We start from the raw sequence: 14404 nt of genomic DNA on the forward strand, positions 1-14404 counted from the left end.
ACTGATCATACTATACTTCCTAGGGAAGAAACCTCATTTGCAGGACACTGAGAAAATAACCAATTTATCTTATCATCCATTAAGAATCTCTGAGATTTTTTTTACTCAACTCATTCAAGGTCCGACGAAGAAGAAGAATTATATCCAGAGCGTATCAACTCTTGATTAAAAAAACAAAATGAGAATAGGAGATATTGGAAATCCCTCTGATGCTTAACCATCTGACTGGGATCCCCGCGACAGGGTAATTTGAGAAATAAGTTGAGAAGACATCAACACATGTATATATAAATTCTTCACAACGTGTACATTTTTTTCCTTCGAAAATGTCACACACACACAAAAGGTGATGGCCGGAGTTTAGTGGAAGCAGACGGGCATGGAAGCCTGTGATGAGTACTAACCGGTGAGTTGGCAGACGTCACAAGCTTTTATCTGGACAATTTATTCATTCAAGAGATGATAGAGAATAAGTAGTTTAGTCTGTAGTGTGAGTTATGAGTTATGATCAGCTTTCAGATTTTTCAATGCGTATTGTCCGTGATGTAAACCAGATTTCTAGCAGCAGATGGAAATAATAAAGTTTTTTTTAGGGATGGAAATAATAAACTTGCAGTAAAAAAAAAAGGCAGCCATTGTGTTTGCTTTGGATTTGTTAGAAGCTGGGCCAGATTAACCAGTGGACTTTGGGCTCATTTTGGAATGGAAACAGTCAACTGGCCAATGGACTTTTCTTGGCCATGCAATATTTGGGTCTGCTAGTCTGTCCCGAATGTACCCTATGGACGGGACCATGGACAAGGACTGTGATACCGATATCAGATGAAAGGATACTGGAGGCCTCTTGTTAAAGACCCTCTTCTTTTTCTATTTTTGAGGAATTGACCATCTTCAGTTGGGTAACAAGGACCTTAACAATCATTTACCATATACCTGGTACTATACTTGCTAGCTAGGGAAGAAACCTCATTTGCAGGACACTGGGAATATAACTAATAATCTTATCATCCGTTAAGAATCCGTGCGATTTTTGTCACTCGACTCATTCAAGGTCCGGCGAAGAAGAAGAATTCTACCCAAAACGTGTCAACTCGTGATCTCTAAAAAAACATATTGAATAGGAGATATTGGGAAATCCCTCTGTTATGCTTAATCATCTGACTGGGATCCCTACGACAGGGTAATTTGAGAAATAAGCTGAGAAGACATCAACACATGTATATATAAATTCTTCACAACAACGTGCACATTTTTTTGTTCCAAAATGTCACACACACGTACATGCATACGCAACAAAATCGACCGCCCTTCTTGTACATATGCAACATACATACATACATACATACATACATACCCAGCTATATTTCCAGTCCAGTTATAATACAAAGGAACGAAATAATAACCAATGAAGAAACAATAAGTTGACTAGTAGACGAACTGACGACACCAACACATGCAAGGCAGGGGGACGCAGTCACGCAGATCATCGACCACCCGGGCACCCGGCCACCCCGGCCCGTACACCCTCGGAACCACGATAATTAATTAAGTTGACTCGTTGACCACCTCGATCCAGCTAGCCGAGTTCACCGGTACCCTCGATCTGACAACGGCCTGATCGAGCTTAGCTTCTTAAGTCTTAACCGGTTCAACCTGGAATGGAATCAGCACAATGAAAAAGTGTCAACGCATGGTAGTATGGTACGTACCGATGTGCACGTCAAGATCCACGGAAGAGAAATGGACCAAGAAAACTAGTTCTACTTGAAGTAAAACGACGACTAGGCCGGCCGGGCGGGTCGTCGTGCAGGTAATTATTAGCTCTAACCTGATAGATCACGCGTTAATTTTGTTGCACGCACTGCCAAGGCCGCGGGACGCGGCGGCGCCCTTGCCGCCTCCGGCGCGCGCGGCCCGGCGGCGGATCAGGCCGAGCCGGGACGGCCACACCCAGAGCCTGCGGCGCGGCAGCCAGGAGAAGAGGCCCTTGAAGGCCCGCTTCAGCACCAGGCCTCTCTTCGGGACGTACCGCGGCGCCGGCCCAGCGGCAGCTCGTGGGTCGCGTCGTGCGGTCACTAATCCGGTCGCCTGTGTGCGCGCGGGCGGCGCCATTAGTTCCAGAGCGCGTGCGGATGGCTCCGGTGGTGGGACGCGCGCGCGGAGAGAGAGCCGGAGGACGAGAGGCGAAGCGGCCGGCTGGGTTGTGGGTTTTCTGGGGCAGCTGGTGCTCGGCTGCGCCGCCTGGCGGCAACTTTATAGGACGCGATGAGCTCTATCTGGCGAGCCGGGACTGGGATGAGATGACGTTGAAACTGCATGCATGGGCCGGCCGGGATGCTACGCTTCTAGACGTATCAGTACCGCGTCGGGTCCGGTCCGGTCCCCACCCGTCCTAAACACCGTACGCGCTCAATTTATTTGGTTGCATGCATGCATGCAAGTGCAACAATGCTATGGGATGTCACTTACAAACCGCATGAGAAGAAGAAAAAATTGGAACATGGATGTACGTATGACAGTTTATTAACCGGTTCCGCTGAAAGCAGGTAACATCCGGCCGGGCCTAATAAAATACGTACGGGCCCGTAATCCTCGTCGGACGTTCCAACGTGCGCATGCGTGTTGATCTGTTATGATTAAACATGCTCGTTGCTAGCTAGCTACGGAGTATGATCTATATTTCATTCGTCCAAGCTCTGCTTAAACTATATTTCAGAAAAGGGCGTTTCAGAAAAAACAACATTAACCGCTTCTAATCTTGCGAGACCCAAGCGCGTGATTGTATTCGATCGTTTTCCTTTATCTGTCCCGTTTCGTTCCGCGTTGCTTCCTCCATATCTTCCTGTTCCTTTCATTCGCGGCAGACGCGGTAAGAATATAGGCCGATCGATCGATCGATCACTTATCTGTAAATTCTTATTTGGAACACGTACTTTATATCTGCAGTACTGTATATCCAGAATTCCAGATGGCTCCTGCCGGTTGCTGTGTTTTTTTTTTTTAGAATCGCCGGTTGCTGTGTGTGTGTGTCTTGAATTGCTTGCCGCAGTCACAGTCGCAGCCCACTCGGAAAAGCGCGTCAAGTGTACTGTGTACGTAGGCTCCCAAACGGGCCCGTGTTTGGTTGTGCACTTGTGCGACAGGCACTGGCTAGTCTTTTTTTTTTCTTGAGATGTTTTTTTTTTGAAGAATTCTTGAGATGTTGTAGCAAAGCATTAGAGACAGGCAGACGTCGATCTGAACCTGTACGGCTTTAGATAAAACACGCGTGAACCCTGTGCTGCAGATTAATAAATCCAAGAGGGCCTGATCTCACGTGGGAAGACGCGAGGCCCTGTCAGGCATTTCCTTTACGCTTGTGACGTACCTGGCCTAATCGTTAAACGGTAAATTCTTATTGGCTTTGCGCAAACAGCAAAGCCTGGATTCTTCTTCCTTCGAAACGAATCCTCCAGCAAGTCAGCAACTAGCAATGAGTCGGCTCGGTGACTTGAGTAGCCACTTAATCTAGCAAACGGACACGAAGGGATACAAGCTAGGGACGGTAGACGGTAGTATTCCCGTTTTCCGGTCAAGAAAATCACCGGCCGGGCAGTACCGCAGTACTACCACAAAGCACACACGGCGCTCGGAAGTGAGTGCGCGACGTGTTCTCGAAGGTCGTCGACCAACCCCCTGCGAGTACTATACTTGCACGGTGTTTAATTCTCGTCTTCATCTGTTTCCCCAAACAAAGAAAAATCTCTTCGATCGATCGTCCCACCCTTATCTCTTTGCCTTATCAGGTTCCTGGAACGTTCCGCGAGAGGAAATGTAGGGATATATATATTCTCGTTAACCTGCGCTCGTTTCTTCCTTTTGCGTACTGAATTGAAGTGTCAAGTGTCAACTACGTCCAGAAAGTCAGATATGCATGATCGAGATGTACGTATACATAGAAGGTTCCAACATATGATTTGCTGGTTAACTGAATTCTGAGACACGCCCATATATGACCGTATCGAACAAACACATAATTTGCTGGTTCTCATCAGGTTTGCTATTGAGAAGTTGCTTGTTTTTAAATTAGAAATCAGCCGACATGTTTGACCGTCGGATTTTAATTCAACGATAGCAAGTGGAAGAGAAAAGAGTGATGATGACTTTTAGATCTTGACCCAACTGTTCGGATACGTCGAAGAGATTTAAAACTTCTCTAGTAAAATCGGGCGCCCGAGAAACAGCCACACCGTTAACTTAATTGTGTGGCGCGTACGCATTGACGTGTTACCGAGTCACTGCGGAGTCCAGCCGGAATTTCCTTGTGTTACAGAGCATCGAGGGCCACTGTAAATCCATCCATTCCAACAACCCCGGTTGTGATATGTCCGTTTGCTTCTCATCAGTTACCAAAAGTACTTCTGTTCACGCCCGTATTTCCTAGCACTCCATTTTCGCATGCACATGCGCGCAAAGTGATACAGTATTTATCGATCCAGCGTTCATACGGCAGCATCGGCGAAGCTTAATTTGGAGGGAGATCGATCGAGACCTGAGCCAATGTCTGGCCAGCCCGTACGTGCCGCGCTGCGCGTTCGACGTTGGTCGTTCTCTTTCCTTGGATTGGAGCCGATCTGATCGATCAATGGAGCTAATTAATGGATTAACGTCGTCGCTAAACGACAAGGCGATCCAGTAGACATACTGACGTCGCGGATGACCCGTCGTCGTCGTCGTCGCGTGTGTCGCTACGCAGCTGTTCGTACGTCATGCTGATCGAGGCCGTGTGGGACGGGCACCCGAGAAAATCATCAGGTATGGACGTGTGGTAATCGCGCGGGATAGGAAGTGGGGACATCCAGACAGAGTCGACACATTTTATCGGAAGGAGAGAATGGGTTGAACTCTCGGGCTCGCAAGAAAAAAAACCCGGTCATGTTTGATTCGTTCGAATTATCTTAAGGTCTGATCAAAATTTGTTTAATTCTGCCACTTTGGTGTCAAATTTTGACCATGTAGGAGAATTTGAACAAACTTGATAGAATTCAACATAATTCAGTGAACCGAGCATAGCCAGGATGATGAGGACGGCCACCAGTGGTCTGCAGCTCCAGTGGCGCGGGCTCAGTGGCGGGCTGGTCCACCGCCATTGACCTCGAATTCTGCCCACCACTGATGACCAATTCCGTATCAGTGAAAAGACCCCTTTATATGAATGATTATGATTGATTTTGTGGAAAAACTTATTTTGTCACCCTCTTCACAGGCCCTGTGCTTGCTGCCATGCTCCTCCCATGTGATGTGCTCCTTCTTATATTGCTCCAAGTTGTTTTCTCTTGCACCAATCTCGAAGCAACTAACACGCCTTTTGCCACTTCATCGTTCCATTATTGTTTCACCAAGGTTTCATTCCTATTTTATTAAGGTTTCATTCCGCTTTATTCTGGTTTTGTAAAAGCCAAAATTCATCAAGGTTTCATTACTAATTTCATTCTTGTTTTATGCGGGCTTCATAAAAAGCAAATTTCATTCCATTTTCATTAAAGTTTCATTGCGCTTTCTTTGAGATTTCATAAAACAATTTTCATTTAGGTGCAGTATGGAGCAATCCATGAAGCGCCCTCCCACGTTGGAGGAGGTGAGGCCTTGTTAGGCCTTTCCTAATTGGTGCCGTCTTAATTATGTTTCCACATAGCCAAAAATCTAATGTTACATCATATAATTAAAAAGAGAGATCATTGTTGTCTCTTATTGTAGATTCAACTCTTATCACAAGATCTTAGGTAAAATACACGGTGCGCCAAAAAAATGTTAAGATAATGCTACAACTTAAGAGAGTCTAAGAGACCACGTTTAAGATATAATGAACTGATGAGGTTATATGCTAATTTTATCATGGTTTAAGAGACATGCATTGGGAGATGATGTTTTAGGGCATGTACAATGGGCTGACGTCAGCCTTCTCTTAGCGATGCCACATAGGATAAAATCTGATGTGAAAGAGAGAGAAACGAAGAAAAAGCACAAGCATTCTCTTAATTAAGAGATGATTTCTTTACAAGAATGATAAGGCAAAGATAAGGCAAATTTACCATTGTACTAGATTTCACCTTTTCTTAGAATTTATTTAGTTAATTTTATTCATCTAAACATTAATTCTAAGATAGAACACTAAGAGATAACCCATTGTACAACATGTTTTGTTGTCTTTTCTAATTGACGTGGAATGCCTAAGATAAGACAGTCTTATCAACCATTGTATATGCCCTTAGACATTTCGTTCTAGCTTGTGACGTCCCTGCCCTAATCGTTAACTCACACTCGCTCCTTTTCTAATTTTTTGTCGTGTTTTAGTCCTGAACTAAAACCACGACAAAAATTTAGAAATGGAGGGGTAAATCTTATTGGCCTTGTGTAAATACTCATCATTCAACAACTAGCCGATCGGTAGGGATAAACAAATGTGTGATTCCGTCTGGAGCGAGTTAGAAAGCAACGAGTCGGCTCGGAAGACTTGATTGGTCACTTAATTTAGCAAACATACACGAACTGATCCAAGCCAAGGATGTATCGAAAAGAAGATTGAAAATTATATATGGAAGCAGCAGTAGATGGTAATATTCCCGTTTTCCAGTCAAGACAATCGCCGGGCTGTACCACAAAGTACTCACGGCTCGCGAGCGAGGGCGACGGCCGACGGGTTCCTCAAGGTCGGCCCTTTGTCTTGTCAGGTCTTGGAATGTTCCGCCAGATTCGGAAGAACTCCATTTATATATTTTCGTTAAACCGGGCTTGTTTCTTTCTTTTCCGTACCGAACTGATCAACTGTCAACTGTCAAGTACTACTCGAAGTGACAACTACGTCAACAGAGTCAGATAAGATCGAGATGTATAGAAGGTTTCAACATATAATTTACTCCGAAAGATGCCCGTATCACTATGTCAGTAATTCAGTATCAAACAAACATCGAACTTGCGTGGATAAAGCGCGTCTGTGTGCCTGCGAGCGTGCGCATGCACTGACGTGTTACTGAGAAAGTGAAAGTCACTACAGAGTCAAGCCGGAGTTTCCTTGTGTTGTGTGTGTTTACAGAGCATCGAGGACGACTGTAAATCGGACGTCCCTGTAAATCCATCCAGCATCCCTCTCGTGTGATATGTGCATTGCGTCTCATCGGTCGCCACAAGTTCTCTTCATGCTAGTACGTACTGCATTTCCTATGGAGTACCACGGAGTAGTTCATTTTCGGACATGCGCAAGTGATTATCGATCGATTTTGACTGAGCGTTCATACGGCAGCATCGGGGAAACTTTGGAGGGATCAGATCGATCGAGACGTGGGAACGAATTTCTGGCCAGGCCAGACGTGCCGCGCTGCCCATTCGACGTCCGTCGCACTCTTGACTTGATTGGAGCCATCTGATCGATGTAACGGCGCTAATCGACAAGGCGATCCAGTAGGAGACAGCCAGACAGGGACACATTTCATCGGAAGGAGAGAATGGGTTGAACTGTCGGGCTCGCAAGAAAAAACCTGGTCATGTTCGACTCATTCGAATCTGGCTTCTGGGCCTGGCCGCTTGTTGACACGCACACCCTGGGCTGGACTGGACGTACGCTCTGGGCTGGATACACATGTCAGCATGATAAGCTAGCGGATTCTTAGAAAAGGATGATATGCTAGCGATGGACGATTCTATAAAAAAACCAATCTGATATATGGACGATTCTAATCGTTGAGGCATGATCATGATCTATATCTATATCTATAATATACTAGACTACTATATCTAATTTACAGTTGGTGTCCGTCGGTGTCTATGGTTTTCTTGGTTTTCGAGCCAAAACAAATAGACTCGCTGCTAAAAAGTAATCTAATGCTAACATGGCATGCCAACGTGGCAAGTTGAGAGGAAAAACCATGCCACCTTAACACCAAAACCGCTTTAGACAAGGTGAGGGACCATTGGAGTCCGGTTTATATAGTTGAGAGTCAAAAAGTATACTAGAAAAAGTTGAGAAACCATTTACGTACTTTCCAACATGTTGATAGACGAAAAAGGTATTTTTTTAAGGGTAAATGTGACAAGACATTTTAAATGGAGTAAAAGGCTTCATAGAATCACAACAAGAAATAAGCGGTAGAATTCACTCGAACAAAAGTTGCGGCTTTAACAGAGAAAACCTCAAGAATATTGTCTCTCTTAGTAAGAGAGAAAACATCAAGAATATTATCTCCCTTACAAGTGCTTGAGTACAAAAGTATCAAAAGGCATTAAGATGGCTAATTCTTGTTGCTGACAAAATGCCTTCGCACATGAATCAGGCTGATAATTATTTTCTCCGATCCATATTAGTTATCGAAATATTACATATATCTAGACGCTTTTTAGCAATAAATACATTCATATTTGCGCAAATTTGAGACAATTAATATGGATCGGAAGGAGTAATAAAAGTACGGTTGCTCACTCACTCCCCGAAGTGCCGAAACAGCAAAAGGTGCGCAAAATGCGCTTCAGAACATCACCCCGGCGGTGGCGTGGCGGCTTCTTGCTGTCCACGCCGGCGCCCTTGTCGCCGGTGGCGACATATGCCTCCGTATGCATGTCTGAAGTACAGAAAATGTAACGATTGAAGTATAGCTAGCTAGTCACTTACTCCAAGAGTACGATGGATATGAGTGAGCTTTATATAATGGTCCAGACTCGAGAGTAACCGATGGCGGTTAAGTGTAGCGCACTGGCAACCAAATAATTAAGCGGGGTAGGAACCTAATTTGTTATACAGAAACTAAAGGCAGTGCACTTTCGGCAGTATTGAAACTTTAGTTCAGTTATGCATAAGCAAGCTAAGCTAGGCAGATCAGATGATCCCTTGCAACCGGAAGTTTAAACTATCCTGGATTGAGGTATCTATACCAGCCATGGGCTCTACAATCGCGCCGGCCGAAGTACTGTGCGGATTATAGCATCTAATCTCTACTCCGTAGCATCTAATCTGTGCTTTAGTTGCTGTCTTGGTAAAGATGCATTTACTTAACAATTCTTGCGATTGCGGTGTATCAGAAGAAGAACAGCGACAAGTTAATTAGATGGTTGGTCAGCTTGTAGTTCACTGGAAGTTAGCATTTTTTGATCCGTGACTCCATCGTTGTCGATGGATGACTCTACCCTACGACTCTACAAGTTCGATCCTCTTGTTGTTTCCGTCGTTCTCATCTCATTTGGGCTTTGAATGCTAGTCCTGGTTGACTACTGATCATATAGTTGTGCTGATCTCCTTTATTGCGAGGAATCATACGTTACTAGACGGGCTACCGCGGTTCGCTGCTGCGTTTGTCATGGCCTGATGTTTGCGTGCGTAATTTTTCTTTGTTAAGTTGTTTCTGCTACAATTATCACTGTGGAACAAATCTGGCAACAATTGCACAACACCTCACAAAGAAAATTGAAAACAGAACGTGTATGGATCCAGGAAGAGTTATCTGAACAAAATTATCATTAATTGTCATATCGTCAAGGTGGGTTACACCCTGCATGATTTCTTTTGTGTTTGTGTCTCCCTCAGAAAGTCGAACCACTTATGGTACATCAAACATTATGTACCTTCCAATTTGTAAATCTATCAGCAAACCTGGCAAATTACAAATGCTGGCCAATAGCAACATTTCATTGCACGTCTCAGGTTTTTGGACAATGAAAATTGGATTATAGATAAACCAGGATGCATCTTGGGCACCTCCAGCTGGACTAAAGTTCAAGAATGATTGCAAAATTTATCAATCCCTTCACTGATGCCAGTACATGACACCCCGCTCATTGTGGCAGAAATTTGTGGCAAAAACCTGCAAATAAAATTAGAACAAATGTAAAATCCTTCAGAGCCTAAAAATCGGGAATTATCATAAACTGGAGCAGAAATCTTCTTAGCATGGTATACTAAGTAAAAGATGTGTGACAAAAAAAGAATCATGTCACTAAATTAGCTAAAGTATCGTGGAAATAATGTACTATTAAATTGTATTCTTTTGTTTTCAATGAGATCATAAACTCTATAAGTTGGACATTCTGAATTCATAGCTAATCTGAACTATAGCAGTATATACATAATACTTGTACAATTGTACGCATGTAATAGAACAGGGTATCTACTTGGAAGTGACAATATATACAACTACATTCATCAATAAGCTCTCCTCGCTCAAGCATGGAACCAAATCACCTATAAAGCACAGAAATACAATGAACGCAACAAAATATCTGCCGACCCAAACAAAACTTGCTCTCCTGAAAAATTAGACATGCATACTCTGTTAAATGTGACTACTCTGCGAATGCGGCACAATTCTTTACTAATATGTTTGTGTAACACTAGCACTAAGACTCCTTTTGACGAAATACCGACTACATAAGGTACAGGAGAATAACAAAGTGCAGAATCGATCTTCAAAAAAGCGAGCAACGTTAATTATTAACGCATCTCTGATCGGCCAGTCAGCATGGATAGGAAATAATCAAACAACTAAGCCTAAAACCCACCGTACATAGTTCCTAACTAATCCAATTGTTCCCACTAAACTAAAGTTGCAAAAAACGTAAATATATAATTATATGTTGGCATGGACTTTTGTTCTCACAGCAACAATAGAAAACTGTGCTTCAGCTATGGAAACTGTGACAAAGGTGTGTAACATAGTATTATTGTTGTAGGTAAATTGGAACTAAACTTCTTATCAATATAAATTGTATGACGTCGAACATTTGGAGCTGAAGTAACGCCTAGAATATCTTGATACCTTCGATTAAATGCGTCATGTTTGCTTCAATGCTGCCACCGATATCTGAAAACAAAAATCCATTAAAACTTAGCATTAGCAATTAACCATGCATCCATGGCTCCATGCCAATAAGAATAAATAAATAAATTCGCATATCAAAACACAATGTCGTAATGGGCCAAAGGTCAAGAAAAATTACTACAAAGATACCAATCATGGAATACATTGTACTCCCTCCGATCCATAAAAAGCGTTGTCCATTTTGTACTTAGTACAAGTTTTGTACTAAGTGAATGACACTTATTATGGATCGGAGGGAGTAGTATTTATGAAACATAGCATCGCAATGATCAGCAAATTTATCTATGAAATAATTCTACCAAAAAAGAACCATTGTCAGTGTAGTAAAGCTTATTGTATTAATTCAAAACAAACAAATGAACGCCACATGATTTGCCAGAATCTGATAGTGCCCTTAGGTACATATCCTTCAAGAGTATTCAGAGTAATAATAATTTGAAACAATACTGTCGAAAACTAATATCTGGTCTTTCATTTTATTGTTTGTTTTTTTCCTGCAAAAGAGGATAGAAAAGATGATTGAGACTGATAAACCATGTAAATGGGTAGAACAATATATATTGGAAAAAGACAGAGAGTGACATGGGAAAAATTGCTCCCCAAACAGCAAGCAAAAGTGAAAACCTAGAGGCAGCCCCGAAGGCACGACATGCGAGAGATCATACCTGCGGCGGTGATACGGGCAACCAACACCCTATATCCCAAAATCAACAAATACGTCCGACGAAAACAGAAGCACCATAGAGAGTCTTTTCGGTTTTTGCTCGCCTCCCCTCCGGGGGATCAAATCTCCTTTATTGTAAAATGATTCTCTTCAATCAAATGATGGAAATTGATGGTCTTTTCCCTCAAATTTTTTGAGCGCAGCTGCAGAACAATAAGCTTTTGAAGTAATTTTGTTTAAACAACATGACCATTTGATCAATACACGCAGAATCAGCGCCCAAGTCCAGCAACCTTATTGTTCATAACTAAATTGTGAAGCCTATATACATATCAGGAGAGTTCTTCATGGATCTCAATCTTGCAACCTAATCGCAACAAAATTGAACCAAATTAAGTCTGAATTTGTCACTACACCCAATCAAGTTTGGTGAATCAAACATCCTGACACATAAATCATCCAGCCCAAACTCTAATCAACCATCGAAGATAAGCACGAAACAACAGTTCGGGGAATTGAGATTGAACTGAATATAAAATAAAGGGGAGAGGAGAAGGGTGTAGCAAGAAGCTCACTTCCAGACAGGCTTCCAGGGGACTGGACGGGGCCAAAATCGCAGAGAAACAAACACATGCATCAGACAACGAAAACAACAGAAGAAAATCAAAACCACCCAAGCAGCGGACAATCAAGCGCCACTCCTACAGATGGCCCAGCGACACGCAACAGTAAAGAACAGCCACAGCAAAACATCACCAAGACACCACCCCAAGAATCACCTGGAGAACAGGAAGCCAATTCCCGATCGATGCAATCAGACATGTACAGGACCTGCATACACAGAAGAGCACACTGAGGACAAAGATGATGTGATAGGAGTATAGGGCAACAACACCTGCTTTGTTGTGCTGCCTTATGATATCAACATAACGAATAGCACAAAATTAGGTTCAATGAGAAACCTAAAAATTGGCAAGGAAATTTATAAGAATCTCGAACACTTAACAGGCATGAACAATCATACTTCTTTTCTCATCTCATCTGTATAACACACCATAAAAAAATCACATCCCCAGGCAATAAGGCATATAATAAATCACAAATATACCGGTGAATAATGGATAGAGCAAAGAAGAGAAGATATTACGGGAACTGAAGATGCAAAAATATGGGGACTGCAGATGCAGGGTAATAATAGGCAAGGCAACAACGATTACATGCACCTCATGAACAGCAGATGAAGCAATCACCTAAATACGAAGAATGCTATGGAAATTACAGATTAAATAAACTAAATACGTCCTGCAGAAGTCAACAAATATAGCCTCACTAAGCAAACTGGATATTGTCACTATCATACAAAAAGTGAATTATACCCACCGGCGGAGCCACCGCCCGGCCAGCTAGGGCAATTGCCACACCCGCAAAAAAAAAAAAAGCTAGGGCAATTGCCCAGGCTCCAGCCGGTGAAATACACTATCAATTAGTGTCGATTAAGTGATTTTAGGCTGATTTAGTTGGACAAAAATCAATTAAAGCGGCCACGTGAAGAATTTGCCCAGGGTTAATAAGCCGGCTGGCTCCGCCACTGATTATACCTATGGAATCTTTCAAAAAAGCAGCAAGGAGCAGGAAGCAGCCCAACAACCAGCAAACGGAGGCAGCACTCTCACAACATCCAAACCGTCTCCCCAATACATGGACTGCCCTGCAGCACCAGCCACCAGCACATTGATGAAGAAGCATGAGATAAAGAGGGGCAATCCAAAGAGGAATAACCAAGAATTAGAACTGAAAACTTCCCAAAATTTCTAGAAGTGCAGAGGAAGCTTTGCAAAGAGAAGTACAACCAAAATCGTCAGCCCCATGAAAGGAATTCCAGGCGCCGAGGCAAAAGACAATCTTCTATGAATTAACCCTACAACAGGACATATGATTATTTGTTCCACATCATCTAGGTCCAAGAAATTCTCAAAATACAGCACTAAAATTAGTACAAAATCTTTTTAGCCGCCGCTCGATGCTTAAACTCGACGAACGAAAATCCTCCGCTCACAAGCAACCCCGCGAACCCATCCACGGAAACTCATCAGCAACAGACGCAGCCTCTCAACAAACCGAAAGAAAACTAAAAACCATGCTTGGAAAATAAGGCTAACCTGACAACCACACCGGCGAGCAGAGGATACATGGAGTATCCACAAGCGATGCCGGAGGGGAAATCGACGAACCAGTCCCGTACGCGGCCACGGGACAGCAGACCGAAAAGCTATGGCGACGAGAGCGATCGGCAGGGGTCGGCCGTTTCGGGAGGATTCTAGAACACACCCCAGCGCAACAAAAGAAGCCCAACGGCCCAACCAGCCCCACAGCCCACGCTGAAACGGAGAAAAAGCAAATGCGTCGACGTGGCCGATCGGTCGCATGGGGGACTTCTTCGCCCTTTCATAGTGGTAAAGATTTAGATCGCACTGTGCGGTAGAAAGTGTAATGATTCGAATATATGATCTGGAAAAAGGGCAATGCCTCTCTGTGCTTTGCTTTTGCAGAAATTAAGAACATTTAGATCGAAGACCCATGGTTGACCTTGACTAAGTCCCGGCCTAATCTAACCACAGTTCTTGTCAGTTGTAGCCCTCGGCATCCTGGCACATGTGCACAGCATGTTCTCTAATCTTGTCCAATCAAATAAAATTAAAGTTATTCACAAGCTAAAGATACGATATTAGTTTTTCTTTTATGTTAGGGGCTAATTTCTTGACGACATATTATGTGAAAACCTCGGTAAAAAATTGAAAATTTTCAATCCTACGTGTTAGACCTCAAATAAATAGATGAGACCAAAGGTGAAAGAAAACTCACGTATATCATGGAAGGTTACACCTTTCATCTCATCTTT

At 43.1% G+C, this 14404-nt stretch overlaps 1 protein-coding gene and 1 long non-coding RNA gene across 29 annotated transcripts; both read right to left on the reverse strand.

The window, feature by feature from the left end:
- Positions 1-1228: 1228 nt before the first annotated feature.
- Positions 1229-2216, reverse strand: LOC106865808. Its single transcript, XR_001405129.2, has 2 exons — positions 1829-2216; positions 1229-1653 (listed from the first exon to the last, which is right to left on the reverse strand). It is a non-coding gene; the product is annotated as an uncharacterized LOC106865808 (long non-coding RNA).
- A 7247-nt stretch (positions 2217-9463) lies between these two features.
- On the reverse strand, positions 9464-13938 carry LOC100830603. 28 transcript variants are annotated; one of them, XR_002962043.1, is made up of 8 exons: positions 13665-13910; positions 13104-13423; positions 12285-12336; positions 12081-12102; positions 11799-11872; positions 11507-11708; positions 10779-10823; positions 9464-9827 (listed from the first exon to the last, which is right to left on the reverse strand). XR_002962043.1 is itself a non-coding variant. In XM_024457244.1 (4 exons), the coding sequence occupies exons 1-4, from the start codon at positions 13929-13931 to the stop codon at positions 9799-9801; spliced, it is 393 nt and encodes a 130-aa protein (XP_024313012.1). In that variant the 5' UTR covers positions 13932-13938; the 3' UTR covers positions 9464-9798. The 28 variants fall into 28 exon arrangements, 1 of the variants encoding a protein (XP_024313012.1); XR_002962040.1 differs by having other exon boundaries at positions 12081-12336; positions 13665-13915; XR_002962042.1 differs by lacking the exon at positions 12081-12102 and having other exon boundaries at positions 13665-13908.
- Positions 13939-14404: the final 466 nt, after the last annotated feature.

This window comes from Brachypodium distachyon, chromosome 1 (genome assembly GCF_000005505.3).
Source record: "Brachypodium distachyon strain Bd21 chromosome 1, Brachypodium_distachyon_v3.0, whole genome shotgun sequence".
Lineage (NCBI taxonomy): Eukaryota > Viridiplantae > Streptophyta > Magnoliopsida > Poales > Poaceae > Brachypodium > Brachypodium distachyon.